This window comes from Aethalodelphis obliquidens, unplaced genomic scaffold (genome assembly GCF_003676395.1).
Source record: "Aethalodelphis obliquidens isolate GAN/ISIS:26980383/991018 unplaced genomic scaffold, ASM367639v1 scaffold50, whole genome shotgun sequence".
Lineage (NCBI taxonomy): Eukaryota > Metazoa > Chordata > Mammalia > Artiodactyla > Delphinidae > Aethalodelphis > Aethalodelphis obliquidens.
Window position 1 is genome coordinate 1176839 of NW_020837994.1, and position 20270 is coordinate 1197108.

Sequence of the window (20270 nt, forward strand, 5' to 3'; positions counted from 1 at the left end):
CATAGTGGTCACTCAATAAAAAATAGTTATTATCAATTATTATGAGGCAACTGAATGTCAGAAAGGCTCACTTAGGGTCACTCAGCTTTTAAATAGAGGTTAGAAGTCAGATCTCCACGTCCAGTGCTAGACGCTGGAATGAATTAATCAGGCAGAATTTCAGTCCCTGAGGAACTCGCAATCAAACACGGGAAAGAGAAAGTAACAAATAATACATAGTATGGCAGATGAAATAGCAGAATTGTGTGTAAAGAATTGGGGCAACACAGGCAATTCATTCTGTCCGGAGAATTCGCAGTGATGGTGACACTTGAGCTGTAGTGGGCGATTTCTAGACACTGAGTCTCAGAAGCTGCCGGAACCAAGGTGCTGCGGGAGTTGAGTGAGTCTCGGTCGGATATTGTTACCGGACCGGATCGAGGCCGTTCCGTCAGTGTTTTCGGACGCCCAGCGGTCGCGGCTTCTTGGGCCGATCTTCAGCTGGCACAATTACAGGCCGCGCAGCAGCAAAGGATGAATGGAGCTCTGGGAAAGGTAACGTAGGTTCCACGCACGCTGGGCGCGGGGGAGGTGGTGAAAAGAGCTGAGCTGCGAGGTGGCCGCGGGGCTCTCACGCTGCTGCAGACATCCGGGTAAGAGACTTGGGAGAGAACAAGGCTCTTCCCAGAAGCACGTGCGGCGCCTTGTCAAAGGGTTGCGCTTAGTCGTCTGCTCCCGGGGCGTTAACCCGCGCGCCACGCCCCCTCGCCTCGCATTGGCCGGAGCCCCGCAATGGGAATCACAGCGGAATAGGTCCAAATAATATGTACGACCTTGAGCAGGTCATTTTATTTTTGCTTTAGGTCATCAGCTTCCAGATTTTTTTCTAAGAATACCGTTTTGACTCGCTGAACAGATTGGGATGTGAGGCTACTTGGTGACAAGGGAAGGGTAATAATAAAAAAATATTTTTACTTACAAAACCTTAATTACGTGACTGCAGTAAAACCGTGTGAACCACGTAAAGCATTCCTTGACTTTCCCTTGTTCTCTTAACAAATTTCAGCTGTGCTTTTTCAGTTGTACCATGCTGCTTAGAATAATGACCTTTTTTTTTTTTTTTAGCAATTCATGTTAAAATTTTATTCAAGGCATTAATTTGGAGACTGTACTCCATGATACACAGCATGATCATTGCTGCTCATGGATCTACTGGTCCTAACTTTGGGGCAGCCCCTGAATGTCTCTAGGTTTGTTTCCTTAAGATCCCAAACCTCACTTCATCCTTAATGAAGTAACTCTCTGTTGTTCACTTTAGCCAAATTGTGAGAATTTAACTACATCTGGTGAAAAGATAATAGAAAAAAATCAAAGTTTTAAAATTTAACTGTTAAAGATGGTCAGATTGGTGGCTCCATGCTCCTGCTCTAAGAGCCTTGATTCTGAGGAATGCTGAAAGGGAGGGATCATTGTTCAGGGAATACTGTTTTTGGCCATTCTATACTCCTGAAGAGCCCATGGAAATCTGTCATAGGCTATCACCTAAAGATACAAGGGCATATAGGGCCCGTCTGGGTCTGATGCCACTGTTCCCTTCCAGACTCCTTTGTTACTGACTTCACTCTTCCGTTCTGCCCTATTGCTTTGGCCAGGTAGTCTCTTCTTTATTTACCAAATACTGAATTCCTAATCTTTGATCTTGTGGAGCTTTCTCACTTGGAATGCCCTCACCTTTTTCACCACCTATCCAAATGCTCCATGGTTCAAGGCCCAGCTCAGGTCTCATCTTTTCCTTAAAAGCTTTCAGACCATTCCAGCCAAAGTGCTTGTTTATTTTTTGAACTCTTAGCTGGTATTATCTTTTGGCATCTAATCATATGCAGTCCTGTGACCATCCTTGTCTCAGCCTGTCTGGAAGTGTTAGTTAATGCTTTACATTTATAAGGAAAACACATGGGATTTGCATCAGACCTGTGTTCTATCTCTTGCTAGCTGTGTGACCTTAGGCAGGTTATTTGACCTCGCTGTGCTTCAGTTTCTTATCTGTAAATGCTGATAATGGTGCCCATCATATGGAATTGTTGTAAAGATTATAGAAGATAATGTAAGAGTATTTTCTAAGTGTGAAGGACTATACAAATAGGAATATTGATATTATTCTATAGTTAATAAACTGCTTTCATTTCCATAATTTTATTTGAGCTTCATGATATGAGATAATCCTGGCAGACACAACAGATAAGGAGGTGGAAGCTACTGGTGCAGTGTCTGGTACATAATAGGTTCTCAAATTCTTTACCAAATGCCTGAATGAACGAATGCCTTGCTTATAGGTCAACAGTCTCTTTTGTGGTAGTGCTGAACTGGAGCCTAGATTTTCTACCCCTCCTAAAACCCCACTGCCTTTCCTCTTCTGAGTATTTTGCATCTCCCTAATTTGATAATAATCTTGGTTTCTCTCATCTGTGAAATGAGGAATGAAAACCGTCCTTGACCTTCCCAGTTGTCAGTCCTTCCCTTCTTTGTGACCTGTGCAGCCCATTATACTGATCTCATTTCAGTGTAATAAATAATTTGCACATCTACTTTCCTCATTAGCAAGATTGAGGGTAGGGACTTCCCCGGTGGCCCAGTAGTTAGAATCCGCCTGCCAATCCAGGGGACACGGGTTCGAGCCCTGCTCCGGGAAGATCCCACATGCCGTGGAGCAACTAAGCCTGTGCGCCGCAACTACTGAGCCTGCGCTCTAGAGCCTGCGAGCCACAACTACTGAGCCCACATGCCACAACTACTGAAGCCTGTGCTCCTAGAGCCCATGCTCTGCAACAAGAGAAGCCACCGCAATGAGAAACCCACGCACCACAACAAAAAGTAGCCCCCACTCGCCGCAACTAGAGAAAGCCTGCATGCAGCAACGAAGACCCAATGCAACCAAAAATAAATAAATTAAAATAAAATAAAAAATTAAAGAAAAAAGAAAGATCGAGGGTAGGCAACTGTATTTTCTTCATGTCTGTATATATGCAGCCTACAGTGTACTTGACCTGATAAATATTGAATGAATAAGTGAATGAAAAAATGTTGACATTATGTGGTAAGTACACAGTAGAGCTGGGACTAGAACTTCAAACTCTTAGCTCAGTGCCTGGGACCCTAAGAAATCATCTCAAATTTTAGATGAGTGAGAAGCTCAGCTTTACTGGAATAAAACTGGGTGGGATCACATACCTCTTTAGGTTAACAGAAGTAGTAAAGCAGCATTGATCCAATTAAGACACTAATGCTGATAGTCATCAGACTTCAGAAAACATTGTTTGATCAAGATGGAAGGATGGTGCCTGTGGAAGTCAACATGCACAGGAAATTGGTAGTGACTCACCTGCTGAGTTACTTTGCAGAGAAAATGGATGGTGTTGGAGTGTCAAGCTCAGGTCTGGATGTCACTCACCCTCAGATTACCATTCTTTTCGGGGATTACCATACCCTTGAACCACAAGGATATGATTAGGGGAGTGGTGGTGATCACAAAAGATATGCTAGCCTTACCAGTCCAGAGGGAGCAACCTTGGGGACTGATCACATAGTAAGATGTTTTCAAATGAAACACTGAAGACTAACGTGGAGCAGAGTTCATATGAACAAATAGCAGTGAGGATTGAAAAAAATGACAAATCAACAGACATGAATTAGGAGGACATAAGAAGATATGAAACAGGAGGACAGAAATTTCAGAGGGCCTAGCAGGGCAGGGAGTCCAAAAGCCGAGCAAAATGGTTAAGAAGTTGGCTATTTCCTGGTCGCTACTAGACTGTAAGTTCTGGAGGACAGGGACATTTCTCTATTTTGTTCATGGTTTTATCTTCAGCACTTGTCATATACTAAAGTACATATTGTTTAATAAATGAGGAACTGAACAATCACCACAGTTATTGTCACTGCTCCCAATTTGACCGTTAACAATGTGCCTTGCACTTGCTAAGTCCTTTTCATATAATATCTAATTTAATAGTATCAACAACTCTATGAGTTTTTTTTATTTAACTTATTTTTTTATACAGCAGGTTCTTATTATATGAGTTGCTTTATAACCTGTTTAGAGATAAGGAAGTGAGGTTTGGAGAGATTTACTAATTTGATCAGCAAATATTTATTGTGCACTTGCTATGTGCCAGAGAGTATGCTAGATGCTGGGATGTAGTAGTTCCTGTCTTCAAGGAGCTTATATTTCCAGCAAAATAGACTAATTAAACATATAACTACCTTTTGCTGTATACCTGAAACTAGCACAATATTGTAAATCAACTATACTTCAATAAAAAAGTATAATTACTTAACTAATTGTGATAAATGCCTCAAAAAAAAGATTCTGTGTGCTATATGGTGTGTATAACAGCAGAATTCAAATAAGTCTGAGCAGTCAAGAAAGTTTTCTTGGTGATGTTACATGACTAAGACTTAAAGAATAATAGAATTTAGACTGGGAGAGCATGTGCGAAGGCCCTGAAATGAGAACACGTTTGGAGTTCCAGAGGGCCCAGAGGAAATTGGAAGGGAGAGAAGCAAGGGAGCTTGTATCAAGGGAGAGTGTGAGTAGAAGTATGGGGATGTTGGGGAGATGGTAGGGGATTGGGCTTACATTTCAGTGACCACAGTTGTTTTGAAACATTTTAGTCCTGGAGGAAGGTAGGGAATTGGTCTTAACAGAGCTCAGCTGTGGCCTAGAAGTGCCATCCAGCAATATGGTGTGAGGCCAGATATTCCTTTCTTCCTCCCTTCCTCTCAATCTCTCTCTCTTTCTTTCTTTTTAAAATCGAGATATAATTCACGTACCATGATATTTACCCTTTTAAAGTGGATAATTTAGTGGTTTTTAGTATATTCATAAAGTTGTTCAGCCATCATCACTAATTCCAGAACATTTTCATCATTCTAAAAAGAAACGTTGTACCCATAAGCATTTACTCCTCAATTCCCCCCTCTGCCCACCCCCTGGCAACGACTCATCTACTTTATGTCTCTATGGATTTGTCTGTTCTGGTCATTTCATATAAATGAAATGATATAGCATGTGAGGCCAAGTATTTCTTTTCTTTTTTTTTTTTTTTTTTTTTTTTTTGCGGTGTGTGGGGCGCTCTCTTTTTTTTGCTCTCCCGTTGCGGAGCGCAGGCTCCGGACGCGCAGGCTCAGCAGCCATGGCTCACGGGCCCAGCCGCTCCGCGGCATGTGGGATCTTCCCGGACCGGGACACGAACCTGTGTCCCCTGCATTGGCAGGCGGACTCTCAACCTCTGCGCCACCAGGGAAGCCCCAAGTATTTCTTAAGTGACTTGCGAAAGATCATACAGCTAGTAACGTGGAGGAGCTGATATTCAAACCCAGGTCTGTGTGAATCTATAACCTGTGTTCCTAACTGCCGTAAAGACTCAGTGCAAAGACAGGCTTTGATAGTCACCATATTAAACACATTCAGAAGAGAATGGCCAAAGAAAAAATTACAAGCAATCAATTTCGAAAGAACTTAAAAAAAGGTCAGCTTGAATACCACTTATTAGCTGTGTGCATCAGACATATTATTTAACATTTCTGAGCTTTGGTTTCCTTACAGTAAAATGGGGGTAGAAATATCTACTTCACAGAATGGTTGTGAGGGTTAATGCCAATAATATTTGGCATAAAGCAGGTTCTCAACAAATGGTAGGATTATTTAGGCTATTATTATTATCATTATTATATGAATTTCGCTGCTATTAAATTGGTATTGTTCTTTTGAGAGGTAGTATGGCAGAATGGAAAACATGGGTTTTAGAGTCAGATTTGGTTTGAATTCTTGGCACCTCTTACCAAACCTATAACTTTAGGCAATTTACCTAAGCCTCTGTTTTTTCCTCTATAAATAGAGGCAATTATTTCAATGCCTCTATTAGAGGATTGGTGTAAAGATTGAGCAAAGTGCTTAGCACAAAGGATGTACTCAATAAGTGATAGTAACAATGCTATTTTAAATAATATTTGTTGATATACAAATATATTCTGTTAATATTCATAAGACAGTTGCTTGCCTCATGGGCCCCTTACCCACTTCTGTCACCATCCACCCCAGGGCTCTGTTGTCTGAAGTTACTCACACACCATAGATTTTGCCCCGTGACTTCAGTTCTTAAGTAGCTGTGTAGTCCTTTTCTGGTTCCTGACTCCCGAGCTCATGGGACAAGTATTTTTGCAACCCACTGCAACAGCTCTGTCCTCATTCATTCATTCAGTAGAGTCACTGGCCTTCTCTTCCATTTGGTCCGGAGCTGGAGCTGCGCTTCATTTGCTGACTGCGGGGAGAGAGTATTTGTGGATACAGTCCCAAAATAGATTACTTTTGTCCTGATAAATGATGCCGAGCATTGCAGGGGAGAGGAAGCACATTTCCCAGAGCTGAAAGGGAGAGTTCACACCACAGTTTGAATGTCTTCCAGACAGTTGTCAACCCTTAAAAAGGTTTGGCTTTTAGATAATTAAATCCATAGCTATTGTGGAGACTCAGAAATCTGAACAATTAAAGTGAGGAAAAATCAGTCTCATCTAGATCTTTCTTCCCATCCAATACCTCTTCTGTATGAAGTGACCCATTTAAGAATACATTCTGTTCACTCTGATTTCTATTCTGTTTGTCGTGGTTGATAGATCTTGCACCTGGAGGGACGTTAGAGTCATCTGTTCTAAGTCCAGAGAGGGGAAAGTTACTAGCCAATCACTAGTATGGTGACCAGCGAGGGCAGAGCCAGCCAGAGCTCCTGTGTCCTGGGGCTCCCAGTTGCCTGCTCTGTCTTTTATGCTGGCCAAGAAAAGGTTAAGCATATTGTACACATGTTTACAAAGTCTTTTAGTATCTGATTTAATTGTCATTTTTAGGATTGTCTGCATACTTTGTCCTTCCTTCTGTTATTCATATCCTTCCCAATCTTCATGACCTCACATTCTCTGGGAGACTTTTCCTAAATTTGATCATTTTCCCCCCTAAATTCCTAAACACTAACACATTCATTTATGGGAGAGAGGGTATAGAATAGTGGAAAAATTATAGGCTTTGGAGTCAGAGAAACCTAAGATCCTATGCTAGTTCTGATAGTAGCTGTTTGACTTTGGGTAAATTACTTAATCTCAGTTTCCCCAACTGTAAAATGGGATAATAATATTTATCCTGTAATGGAATTATGATTTAGACACATGGTAGGTGCTCAGCAAAATAGATGTGGGTCGTAATAAATGGTAGCAATGATTGTCACTCATTCACTTCTTCCTAATCATTTATTTATTTACTAAAACAACAGGTAGATGATATGACTCTTGCCCTTGAGGATCTCTTGGTTTAGCATAGTGGCCTATGGGTGATGTTAAGAGTTTCAGTGAATCTCTTGAAGTAGTATGCAAACTTTTTTCTCCCTTACTTACTTAATTTATTTGATTCTACATACTACATTTTAATTTTTTTTTTTTGGGCCACACCATGCGGCATGCGGGATCTTAGTTCCCTGACCAGGGATCGAACCCGTGCCCCTTGCATTGGGAGCGTGGAGTCTTAACCACTGGACCACCAGGGAAGTCCCCACCTGCTACATTTTAAAAAATTGAAGTAGAGTTGATTTACAGTGTTTCAGGTGTACAGCAAAGTGATTCAGTTATATATATATATGTATATATACACATTATATATATAGATCCTTTTTCATATTCTTTTCCATTATAGGTTATTATAAGAATATAGTTCCCTGTGCTAAGTATGCAAACTTTTGTATATTCGTGTCTATATTTATTCGTCTGGGGAAAAGGTTCATGATTTGGGGCAGATTATCAGCAATATCTGATCTGTAACACCCCAAAAGCTAAGAACTTCTCCTGGCCATCAACACCTGGATTCCCTGCCAGAGGTGCTTGTTGTTTGTGCCACCTGTTTTGACTTAATCATATAATACTCTGGTATTGCTTAGCTGTTTAATACAAATGTGTATTCATATCTTCAGCCATTCAAATTCCTATAAGACAGGGGTTGTGCTTACATTTTTTAAACAGCTTTATTGAGATATAAGTCATATACCATACAATTTGTCCATTTAAAGTATACAATTCAATGGCTTTTAATATCCATAGAGTTGTGCAACCATCAGTACAATCAATTTTAGAACATTTTCATCACCCCAGAAAAAAAACCCATATCCCTGAGTTGTCATCCCCAGCTCCCCAGACCACCCCCAGCCCTAGGCAACCACTAGTCTTTCTTTCTCTATAGATTTTCCTATTCTGGCTATTTCATATAAATGGAGTCACACAATATTGGCCCTTTGTGACTGGCTTCTTTTATTTAGCATAATGTTCCCAATTTCATTCATGTTGTTATATTTTGTTTTTACAGTCCCTTTCATATTCATTACAGTAGTTGACACATAATAGGCTTTTTAAAAAATTTATTTTTATTTCTTAAAACTTTATTTATTTTTGGCATCGTTGGGTTTTCGTTGCTGCGCGTGGGCTTTCTCTAGTTGCGGCGAGCGGGGGCTACTCTTCGTTGCAGTGCGCGTGCTTCTCGTTGTGGTGACTTCTCTTGTTGTGGAGCACAGGCTCTAAGCACATGGGCTCAGTAGTTACAGCGCATGGGCTCTAGAGCACGCGGGCTTCAGTAGTTGTGGTGTGCGGGCTTAGTGGTTGTAGCTCGCAGACTGTAGAGTGCAGGCTCGGTAGTTGTGGTGCACGGGCTTAGTTGCTCCGCGGCATGTGGGATCTTCCTGGACCTGGGATCGAACCCATGTCCTGTGCATTGGCAGGCGGATTCTTAACCACTGTGCCACCAGGGAAGTCCAGGCTTTTTTTTCTTAATTTAAAAAAATATTTATTTATTTACTTACTTATTTTGGCTGCGCCGGGTCTTAGTTGCAGCATGCGGGCTCTTAGTTGTGGCATGCAGGCTTCTTAGTTGTGGCATGCAGCCTTCCTAGTTGTGTTATGTGGACTCTTAGTTGCGCCATGTGAACTCTTAGATGCGGCATGCGTGCAGGATCTAGTTCCCAAGCCAGGGATCGAACCCAGGCCCCCTGCACTGGGAGCGCAGAGTCCTACCCACTGGACCACCAGGGAAGTCCCCATGATAGGCTTTAAAAAAATAAAATTTAGAACAGTTTTAGAATTACAGAAAAGTTGCAAAGATAGTACAAAGAATTCCCATATACTTCATATCCAGTTTTCCCTGTTATTATCTTACATTAGTATGGTACATTTTTCATAATTAATGAACTGATATTGACATATTATTATTAAGTCCATACTTTATTCATATTTCTTTCATTTTTTAAAATCCAGTGTCCTTTTTCTGGTCTAGGTAGGATCCCATCCAGTATATTATATTACATTTAGTCATCATGTCTGCTTTGGCTCCTCTTGTCTATGACAGTTTCTCAGACTTTCCTTTGTTTCTGAAGGCTTTTACACATAATAGGCTTTTAAGACATAAATGTTGAAGGAACTGAAATTGTTCCTCATAGTGGACAGGATTTTCTCTTTGTGTTATGGGACCTTAAGGGCATTTATTATTTATTATCTAGTTACTTTATAAAAAGGACTCCTCTATGTTAAGCACTCTCTTAGTAAACCTATAGCAGTGACCTTTTGAGTGGGTGCCGGCAGGGCAGAGTGAGATTAAAATAACTGGGTTGTTGGGGGTAAGATTGTGAAGAGTGGGGGAAGCTGCCACTGCAACTGCCTTCTCTCATTATTATTGTTTTGTTCATGTTGCTATATTATTATTATCATTATTATTATTAAGAGAGTGTGGTGTAATAGAGGCATAGTCTTTGGAGTAAAACAGTCCTCTTAGCCACTTATTAGCTATAATTTCTTAGAATATAAATTCTATGGGCCTCAGTTGCCTCACCTGTAAAATTGCCTTGCAGTGTTTTGAGAATTAGGGAAGAGTTCAGAAAGTCCCTTGCATGGCGACTGTGCTTGACACATACATAATAGTTGTTGATTGATATTAGAAAATATAAATTAGGGACTTCCCTGTTGTCCAGTGGTAAAGAATCCACCTTCCAATGTAGGGGACGCAGGTTCAATCCCTTGTTGGGGAACTAAGATCCCACGTGCTGTGGGGCAACTAAGCCCATGCGCCACAACTACTGAGCTCATGTGCCACAAACTACAGAGCCCATGCACCCTGGAGCCTGTGTGCCACAACTAGAGAGAGAAAACCTGCATGCCACAACTAGAGAGAAGTCCACATGCTGCAATGAAAGATCCCACATGCTGTAACTAAGACTTGACGCAGCCAAGAAAATGAATAAATAAATATTAAAAAAAAGAAAATAGGGCTTCCCTGGTGGCGCAGTGGTTGAGAGTCCGCCTGCCGATGCAGGGGACACGGGTTCGTGCCCCGGTCTGGGAAGATCCCACGTACCGCGGAGCGGCTGGGCCCGTGAGCCATGGCCGCTGAGCCTGCGCGTCCGGAGCCTGTGCTCCGCAACGGGAGAGGCCACAGCAGTGAGAGGCCTGCGTACCGCAAAAAAAAAAAAAAAAAAAAAAAAAGAAAATATAAATCAAATTAGAAAGGGGAAATAGGGTGAAAAAAAAGCAATCCAAGTAGTACGGGGGGGGTTGGGCTTCTGTTTTTCGAGCATTTTCTCTAGTGGGTAGAATAGGAAAGAAGATGGCCTTGGTTTGCCTGCATGTTTGGTATTAACTGTAGGGCAGTTTCTTTGCTAGACAAGAGACTTTGGTTCCATTTTGTTTTGTGTACTGTGGGTTTCTAGCCTCTTTGTGAAGAGGTACTTGGAGATCTGTAAATGCTTACAATTGTTCTAACATGCCTATTTTGCTGTAGGCGCTGTGTCTGAGGAATGACACCATTTTTAAGCAAGCCTTTTCCCTCTTGAGGTAAGGATATTAATAACAGTAAAAATATAGTTAATATTTGCATTCCACTAGGTGGTTCACACAGCATTCTTCTTTCATCATCTCCACTTACATGTTTACTAAGCATCTCAAGCATTAACTCCCCTGCAAACTTACTTCTTCCCCATTCTCAGTAAATGACAACTCCATTCATCTAGTTGCTCAGGACAAAATCCTTGGAATCATCCTTGACACTGTTGTTTCTCTCACTCTACATCTAATTCTTAAATAAATCCTGTCAGCCTTGCTTTTGAAATGTGTTCGAATAATGCAAGGCTATTGCAAGAACGACTTCACTGGTCCTCTTCCCTCAGTTTCGTGTCTTCCTATTCATTGCTCACCTATTGCCAGGGTTAACTTTCTAAAACTTAAACTTGATCAAATCACTTTTGTGATTAAACTGCCAGGAGCTTCCCACTGCCCACACAAAGTACAGACAAAACTCCTTAGCACAGTGTTTGAGGTTTTCATAACCTGACCCCTGATTACCTCTTTTACCCTGCCCCCTTCCCTGCTGCTTAAGTGCCACTCACATCCACCTGCTTGCTGTTCCCCAGATATACTACTTTCATACCTCTGCCTAGAATGCTTTTCCTGTGGGGCTAAATAATCGAGAATAGTTCTTAATTTTTAAAACCTCATTTCAAATAGTTTCACCCCTCATGAGCATGCTTTCCTTTGTATTCCACCAACTCTTGTACATGATTTTGTTCTGGATCAGCACTGTATTGTGGCTCGCATCTGTTTACATATCTCTCTCCCAACTAGACCATAGATAGAGACATTTTACTTACTTTTGCATCCTCAGGACCTAACAGATTGACCCATAGTAAGTACTTAATAATGTTTATGGAAAGAAGAGAAGGAGGAAATAAGGAAATATGTAGCATTGATATATCCTTAATGAGGAGCATACAAGTTTTGGTAGCTTTGCAAATAGATGTGGGTATCTAATTGTATTCAACATACTTTCTTCCTCTTTTTAGGTTCAGAACCTCAGGAGAGAATCCCATCTGTTCTGCAGGTAAACAGTTATTTCCTGATGTAGTCTTCCTGCTTTAAGTGACCCTCTAACACTCTAATAATTTTGTCTAAAAAGATGCCTAACATATCTCTGAGAAGAGTGCCTGGGACCAAATCCTACCCCTCACGTGGAACAGGACAAAGGGCAAGAACATAAAGTAGTGGTTTAAGAGCAAGAGTTCTGTAGTAAGTTTGGATTCCAACTCTACCACATACTATTCTGTGACTTTTAAGTACCTCTCCATAGCTTGGTTTCCTCACTTTAAAAAATGAGAATTATAGTACAAACTACAGTGAATTATTTGAAGATTCAGTGAGATAAAACATATAAAGTGCTCAAAAAAAGTTAGTATTGGGACTTCCCTAATGGTCCAGCGGCTAAGACTCCACACTCCCAATGCAGCGGGCCCACGTTCGATCCCTGGTCAGGGAACTAGATCCCACATGCCACAACTAAAAAGTGATCCCACATGCCACAACTAAGACCCAACACAGCCAAATAAATATTAAAAAAAAAAGGTTATTATTATTATTGCTACTATTTCAGACCTGTCTTTCATGTCCATTATCTACCAGGCTAAGGCTTTTCTTCCAGTATTTTATCCAAAATGAATGTTCATTCAATCTGGTCAACTCAATGAATTTCAATCTGTTTCAACCCTATTATATGCCAATTTTGCTTTGTCTATTATGTGACACATTTCAAAGCAGCCATTGGATAGTAATGACATCTGTTTTTTGACTGAAGAGTATCAGAAACAGGGAATTCCCTGGTGGTCCAGTGGTTAGGACTCCGCACTTCCACTGTAGGGGGCACGGGTTTGATCCCTGGTCAGGGAACTAAGATCCTGCAAGCCGCGTGGTGTGGCCAAAAAAAAAAAAAAAAAAAAGTATCAGAAGTAAAGGAATGGGAGCAAGGAAGGGAACTAACATTTACTGAGTGCCTAGTATGTGCCATGCAGTGCATAAGAAGTTTTACATCCATTAATTATTTCAGAAGATGGTGGCAATGTGTAGAGAATCACCACTTCTACCAGGCCTAAAGCCCAGGTTCTCAAAATATGTGCTTCTTTTTATTTATTCATTCTCTCAACAAACATTTATAGGACCAGGCTGTGTTTTAGGTGCTGGGGGTACAAAATTAAGATGATATAATCCTTGCCATTTGGAACCTTACAGTTTTATAAGAAATAATTTTTTCAAAAGAATAATATAATGAACACTTCTGTACCCATTACTTAGATTCAACTGTTGTAAACATTTTGTCATGTTAGCTTTATTATTATTATTTTTTTTTAATAACAAGTTGCCAACAGAACTTTATTTTTTCTTTTCAACATCCTGTTCTGCAGCTTCCTTGGCCCTTTTTGCCCAGATGCCAAAGTGCCGGGCATTGGCGCGGGCCATGCAGAGACTGGCGAAGGCCTTGAAGTTCTTCTCCTCCTCTGTGATAACTCTGGCCTTCTCCTTCTTGTAGATGTTCCGTATGGGCATGACTGGTCCGGTCAGCTGGGTGGCCAATTTGAGCTTTGCAGCAGAGCTGTCTCCTTTCTTGGGGGCTGAGGTCTTCCTGCGGATCTTGTGCGCCAGCTGGTTGAACCACGTGGCCACGCGCCGCTGCCAGTTCTTGTGGAAGTGGGGCTTCAGGATCATATCATTACGGCTGGGCGCCATGGCTGCGGCCGACTGGCCTGGGGAGCACGGAGGACGGGGAGCGAGTTAGGGCCCGGGCGCAGTGGCCCGAGGGCGCACGCACCCACGTTAGCTTTCTTTCCTTTTTTTTTTTTTTGCGGTACGCGGGCTTCTCGCTGTCGTGGCCTCTCCCATTGCGGAGAAAAGGCTCCGGACGCGCAGGCTCAGCGGCCATGGCTTACGGGCCCAGCCGCTCCGCGGCATGTGGGATCCTCCCGTACCGGGGCACGAACCCGCGTCCCCTGCATCGGCAGGCGGACTCCCAACCACTGTACCACCAGGGAAGCCCCCACGTTAGCTTTCTTGATCAGATGTTATGATACTTCACCCCTGAATACTTAAGCATGCATTTCTAGAAACAAGGATATTCTCTACATTCTATTAAAGAACCACAATAGCATTATCTCCCTGAAGAAAATTAATAATAATGCCCCAATGTCATCTAATACTCTATCCATTTCCCCAGTTGTCCCCCAAAAGTCTTTTATGGGGTTGTTTATAACCAAGAGCCAATGATGGTTCATGCTTTGCATTTTGCTATGATGTCACCTTTAATGCAGAACAGATCTTTCACTATTTTATTTCTACAACAGTTGCTTTTTGATTAGGCTAGACCATTTGACTTATAAAATTTCCTCCCTTTTTAATTTGATTATTTCTGTGCGGTATTTTATAATATGTTCTTCTGTTCCTTTCCTACAAACTAGAAGTTATATCTAAAAGCTTTTCTAGATTCAAGTTACACAATTTTAGCAAGAAAACTTAATAACTGATGCTCTGAACTTCATATTGCATCCTATCAGGAGAGGAAAAAAAAAAACTAAGAAAATCTGATCATAAAAGTGAAAAGCAGCCATTTTAGAGAATATGGAAAATAAACACACACACACACACACACACAATACACACACGAAGAAGCTGAAGAAAATAAAAATCACTTGTAATCCTACCATCCAGAGATTATTGCTTAACATTCTGGAGTATATCCTACCAGGTCTTTTTCTAGGCATTTCTTTCTCTCTTTCTGTGTGTGCGTGTGCGTGTGCGTGTGTGTGTATTTTTTTGTCTTGCAGTAATGGGAACAAATTATATATAATGCTTTATAATCTTTTTTTCCTACTTAACCTATGGTGAACATGTTTCTACTATAATAAATAAATAAATATCTACATAATTATTTTGAATATACTGCCTTAAATGGAACAACTTGTAGGGTAAGAATCTGAGTCTGGTTTTGAACATGTTGAGTTGGAGTGCTTGTGAGGAAGATATACTAAGTAGTCCATTGGAGACACTGATCTTGAGCTCAAAATATAGGTCTGGGATGAAACTGTGAATTTGGAAGTCATCATATTGTTGATTTTAATTGAAGTCTTGGGAATGAATGAGACTACCTGAGGAGAACAAGTAGAGAAGAGGCCCAAGGATCAGGCCCTGAGGAACTCCAACATTAAAAAATTGAGTAGAGGGTGCAAGATATGGCTAATGAGCTTGAAAAGGGAGGCCAACGTGGTAGGAGAAGACCAGGTTAGTATAGTTTCATGGCAGCCAAAAGGAGAGTGTTTCAGGAAGGAAAGAGTGGTTAATCACGTTACAGTTTCAGCTGTGTGCTGCTGAGAGGGGATCGCAAAAGACATGAACTAACGATGTTCCTTGGTTTCGACAGCATAGAGGTGACCTTAGGGAGAGTGGTATCTGTGTAGGTGTGGTGAGGTCTGTTGTGGAAATCAACTGCATTGACAGGTGAATGGGAGTTCAGGAGTTAGAGAAAGCTATTACAGACAGTACGTTTAAGAAGTTTGTCTTTGAATGGGAGGAGAGAGAATTGGCAGGAGCTGGAGAGGGATGTGGGATTAAGGAAAGACTTTTTTTGATGGTTATTTTTCTCTTAATTATACTTTTAATTTTGAAAGATATAAAAAGTTATAAAAAAGTGAAAAGGGTGATATGTCAAATAAACCCAGATTTGGCAAATATTAACATTTTGTTAGACTTTCTTTTTTTTCTTGTATATTAAAAATAAGGATTATGTTCAAGACCCATTTATTCCCTACTCTTGGTATCATCCCTTATCCCATAACCAGAGAAAAAGTTCATTTTGAACTGGTATGTATTCCGAGGAAGGTTTTAAAAATATATTAAAATTATCAACTGTTAAAAATTATAAAAGCATGCAAATGGTAAAAATAAATATAAATTGACAAAAGGATGTATGATGAAAGATTGAATTTTTTTCTATTACCCACCTAGTCTCACTCCTCAGTGGTATGCATCGATAGCAGTTTCTTGTATATTTTTCAGGAAAGTTTTATGCGTATATTAACATATATGTTATAATGCTGGACATTTAGCTTGTTTTCAGTTTTTGTTATTTCAAAAAATGCTGCAACAACTGTTTCTATACATCTTTATAAACTTGTTCTGTACATTTGTAAGTTAAATTCCTGGAATTGAAATTGCTGAGTCAATGGGTTGTCAGTTGAAAATTTTGGTAAGTATTGTCAGATTGCCCTTCAGAGAAGTTGTATTAATTTACATTTCTATTTTCTGGCCCAAACTGGGTTTTACAAAACATCCTACTTTTTTGCTGGTGAAAATTATGTCTCATTTTAATTTGCATTTCTTGAGAAAGTTTGTCATCTTTTCATATTTTTTTGGCCATTTGTGTTTCTTGTGAACTGCCTGCACATATTTTTTGCCCATTTTTCTTTTGAATTGTTTGCTTTTTCATTTTTGATTTGTAAGAACTTTTTATATAGTTCCTTTTTTTAATGAAAGTTCTTTTTAAAAATTTATTTAATTAATTAATTTATTTTTGGCTGCGTTGGGTCTTTGTTGCTGTGCGTGGGCTTTCTCTGGTTGAGGCATGCGGGGGCTACTCTTTGTTGCGGTGCGTGGGCTTCTCATTGCCGTGGCTTCTCTTTGTTGTGAAGCACGGGCACTAGGCACGCGGGCTTCAGTAGTTGTGGCATATGGGCTCAGTAGTTGTGGCTTGCGGGCTGTAGAGCGCAGGTTCAGTAGTTGTGGCGCACGGGCTTAGGTGCTCTGCAGCATGTGGGATCTTCCCCAACCAGGGCTCGAACCCATGTCCCCTGGATTAGCAGGCGGATTCTTAACCACTGCACCACCAGGGAACTCCCATAGCCAGTTGTTTTAACATTTATTGAAACATCCATCTTTTCCCCATAGATTTGAGAATGTCACCTTATCATATACTAAGTTTCCATATGGATCTAGAACTACTGTATTGTAATTTAGTATTGTTTTATAGATCTGTCTGTATATTTGATACCAGTACCAAGCTGTTTTAATACTACTGGTTACTGTAGTTTTGAGGTATATTTTAGTATCTGATTCCGAGGTAGTTTTTTGTTTTATTTTGCTTTTGAAACTGGATTAAATGGGGCATGTTAAATGCTGTTGAAAAAAGTCCAATTGAATAAAAGATCCTATTGAAAAGAGAGGTAGGGACAGTAACAATTTACTCAAACAGCTTCCTATTTGGAGAAATTTAAGTTGTCTCCAAAATCTTGCAATGTAAACAACACTACGATAAACATCCTTGTACATTAGTATTTCTGCCCTTCTATGATTATTTACATAGGATATATTTCTCAAAGTCTAATTGTTGGGTCAAAGGAAATGCACATTTTAATTTTTTTTTTTTGGCTGCACTGGGTCTTTGTTGCTGCACGTAGGCTTTCTCTAGTTGTGGTGAGCGGGGGCTACTCTTTGTTGCGGTGCGTGAGCTTCTGATTGTGGTGGCTTCTCTTGTTGCCGAGCACGGGCTCTAGGTATGCAAGCTTCAGTAGTTGCAGCACACAGGCTCAGTAGTTGTGGCACGTGGGCTCCGTAGTTGCAGTGTGCGGGCTTAGTTGCTCCACAGCATGTGGGATCTTCCCGGACCAGGGATCGAGCCCATGTCCCCTGCATTGGCAGGCGGATTCTTAACCACTGTGTCACCAGGGAAGTCCCAAAATGCACATTTTTAAAGCTATTGATGTGTATTGCCAAATTGCTCTTTGGAAAGATTGTACCATTTTATAGTTTTTTTGGTATTTAAGAATCCCTTTTTATACACTCATCAACATTGTTATTTTTTTAATATTTGTTAATATTAAGAAGTTAAAAAATGCCATCCCTTGTATTTGTAATTTGCATGTCTTTGATTACTAGTTGGTTGAACATATTTTCATACATTTACTGGCCATTTATCCTTTCCTTTGCCCATTTCAATTGTGGAATCTCAGTGCCTAGAAGGCTCCAAGGCCCAGGGTAACTCACCAATATCAGCATGCCAAAGTAATTCTCTTTGAAAGGACACAGCTTTGTTGGCATTTTTCATGTGTCTTTGAGATTTCTTTAAAGTTAGAAATTTCAAAATTGAATTATAATGGTTTCGGAAAAGAAGAATAGGAAGCAGTGTCCTGTTCCTACCTTTACACATCATACTCTCTGTGGGCCCTGGGTACCATCCCAGCTGCTCTCTCTAAGGGATGGGCCTCATTGTAGTAACCATCTTTTTCTTACTGATTTAAATGTACATGGAGAGGTAGAAGTAAATATATAAAGAGGTCTAAAGAGGTTAAATGAAGGGAACTCACACTCTTCTTATTATAGCATGAGCAAAAAGGTGGAGTCATCAAAACATGGTACATTCGGGACTTCCCTGGTGGCTCAGTGGTAAGAATCTGCCTGCCAATGCAGGGGACGCGGTTCGAGCCCTGGTCTGGGAAGACCCCACGTGCCGCAGAGCACCTACGCCCGTGTGCCACAACTACTGAGCCTGCGCTCTAGAGCCCGCGAGCCACAACTACTGAGCCTGCATGCTACAACTGTTGAAGCCCGAGTGCCTAGAGCTCATGCTCCGCAACAAGAGAAGCCACCGCAATGAAGCCCGCGCATCACAAAACAAAGAGTAGCCCCCGCTCGCCGCAACTAGAGAAAGCCCACACGCAGCAACGCAAACCCAACACAGCCAAAAATAAATAAATTAAATAAATTTATTAAAAAAAAAAAAATGGTACATTCAAGTCCAAATAGTTCAATGTAATTAGAAATTCTAAACTGAAAGAAGTTTGAAAAGAGATTTTGAAAAAAGTGGGTAGCCGCCAGAGCCAAATCATTGCAGATTGTCTTGGTAAAATATCTCTAGAATTTCAAAACAAAACAAGCAAACAAAAACACCCCAACGCTTACTGAGCACATACCATTTGCCACGTGCTGGGGTGTATCTGCCCTTCAGGGATGTGTATTGGATGGAGAAAATATCCTGTAATTAGACTCTTGGCTGGGGTTACCCCAGCGTTTTCCTCTTTCCCTCCTGCATAGCCCTGCCAAAATGCTTGTTCTAATTTTGAAGGAGAAATAATTAAAATGAAGTTGTTTATCCCCATCCTGGATTGATGGGTTTAGTTCCCAGTTTAGTAAACAAGGACATTGAAGGACAGTTGGCTCTGGCATATATAAAGGGAAGGGATGTGTTGTGGGAGACGTCAATACATGATTACATTCTATAATTGTACTAACTGAAAGATTTTCAAAGCCTCCTCCATTGAAATCATGGGGTTTTGTATCTTCTTCAACGAAAAGAGTTGCCTTTTCTCTCAGGAGGCTGCAATGTTAATATGACAGCAGGAAACCAGCTTAATGACACAAGCAGGGGAAAAAATTCAGTTGAACTTAATGGAAATCAGAGGCTTTCAAACTTGTAAATTTTATAATTAAAACAACTAATTAAGCAGTTTAACCACTGGTAATTTCACCAAAAACCTTTCAAAAAGGGTTAATTTAACAGTAGTTTGAACCAGCTTCTTAATTAACCAACTGCTCTAATTATAGAAATTGCCCCAAACTAAATTTGAAAATGCCTCCTTGCCAAGGAATTCCAGTAGATTAGAGGCTGAGGCAAGCATTTGTGGCATTTTCACCTAAGATGTGTCATCATCTCAAAGATCACTTTTGGTTCTGCTACTTGAAACCACTGGTGGGTGATTGAATTTCTGTGTACTTAAAGATGGTGATGAGTGCCTGGGTTGTTGTTGTTTTTTAATTTACACAAAATATTTTACTATATAATGGAGGCATGGGAGAGCTGCAACTGTAAACTCTTGATGATGTTTGTATGTTTAGGGCAGCACAGAGACATTTAAGCTGGTCATGGAGGCTGTGAAGGATATCACCAGTCAGAGAGGTGCAGTCCCAGCAAGGGGGACAGCCCAGCACCACACAGAGGCATGAGAACTGCATGGTTTATACAGAATGGCAAGTGTAGCTCTGTGGCTGAGAAGCAAGGTTTTAAAAGCCTGGAGGATGGAGGGTGAGGACGTGAAGTGGTTGGAACTAGATTATAAAATTGAGACTCTTAAATGCTAGCCTAAGGAGTATGAACTTCAGGCAGTGGAAAATCATCAAACATTTTGAAATATAGCAAGGACCTTCCTTGTCTCATTTATTGGTGTTACTGTAGTGCCTGATACAGTGCCTGGCATAGAGTAAGTCCTTTTTAAAAATTGTGTGTGTGCAGTGAATAAATTGTTGAATTAATGAAAGAGAATAACATGATTAGGTTTGTGTTTTAGAAGGATTAATTTGTCAGCTTTAAAGGATGGAATAGAGAGGGGGGGTGTGGATACAGGAAGACTAACAAC

At 40.7% G+C, this 20270-nt stretch overlaps 1 protein-coding gene and 1 pseudogene across 2 annotated transcripts in view; one reads left to right on the plus strand and one right to left on the minus strand.

Moving 5' to 3' along the window:
* The first annotated feature begins 413 nt into the window (after window positions 1-413).
* The window catches only part of MRPL48 (mitochondrial ribosomal protein L48), a 49796-nt gene continuing 29939 nt past the window's right edge, over window positions 414-20270 (plus strand). The window contains exons 1-3 of one of the 2 annotated variants that reach the window (XM_027083344.1): window positions 414-534; window positions 10835-10887; window positions 11892-11929. In XM_027083344.1, coding sequence (XP_026939145.1) covers window positions 514-534; window positions 10835-10887; window positions 11892-11929 — 112 coding nt within the window. In that variant the 5' untranslated portion in view covers window positions 414-513. Of the gene's footprint in view, window positions 535-10834; window positions 10888-11891; window positions 11930-19745; window positions 19940-20270 lie in introns of those variants that run through there. The other variant, XM_027083346.1, reaches the window with a different exon arrangement.
* On the minus strand, window positions 13217-13680 carry LOC113607740 (60S ribosomal protein L13 pseudogene; annotated as a pseudogene).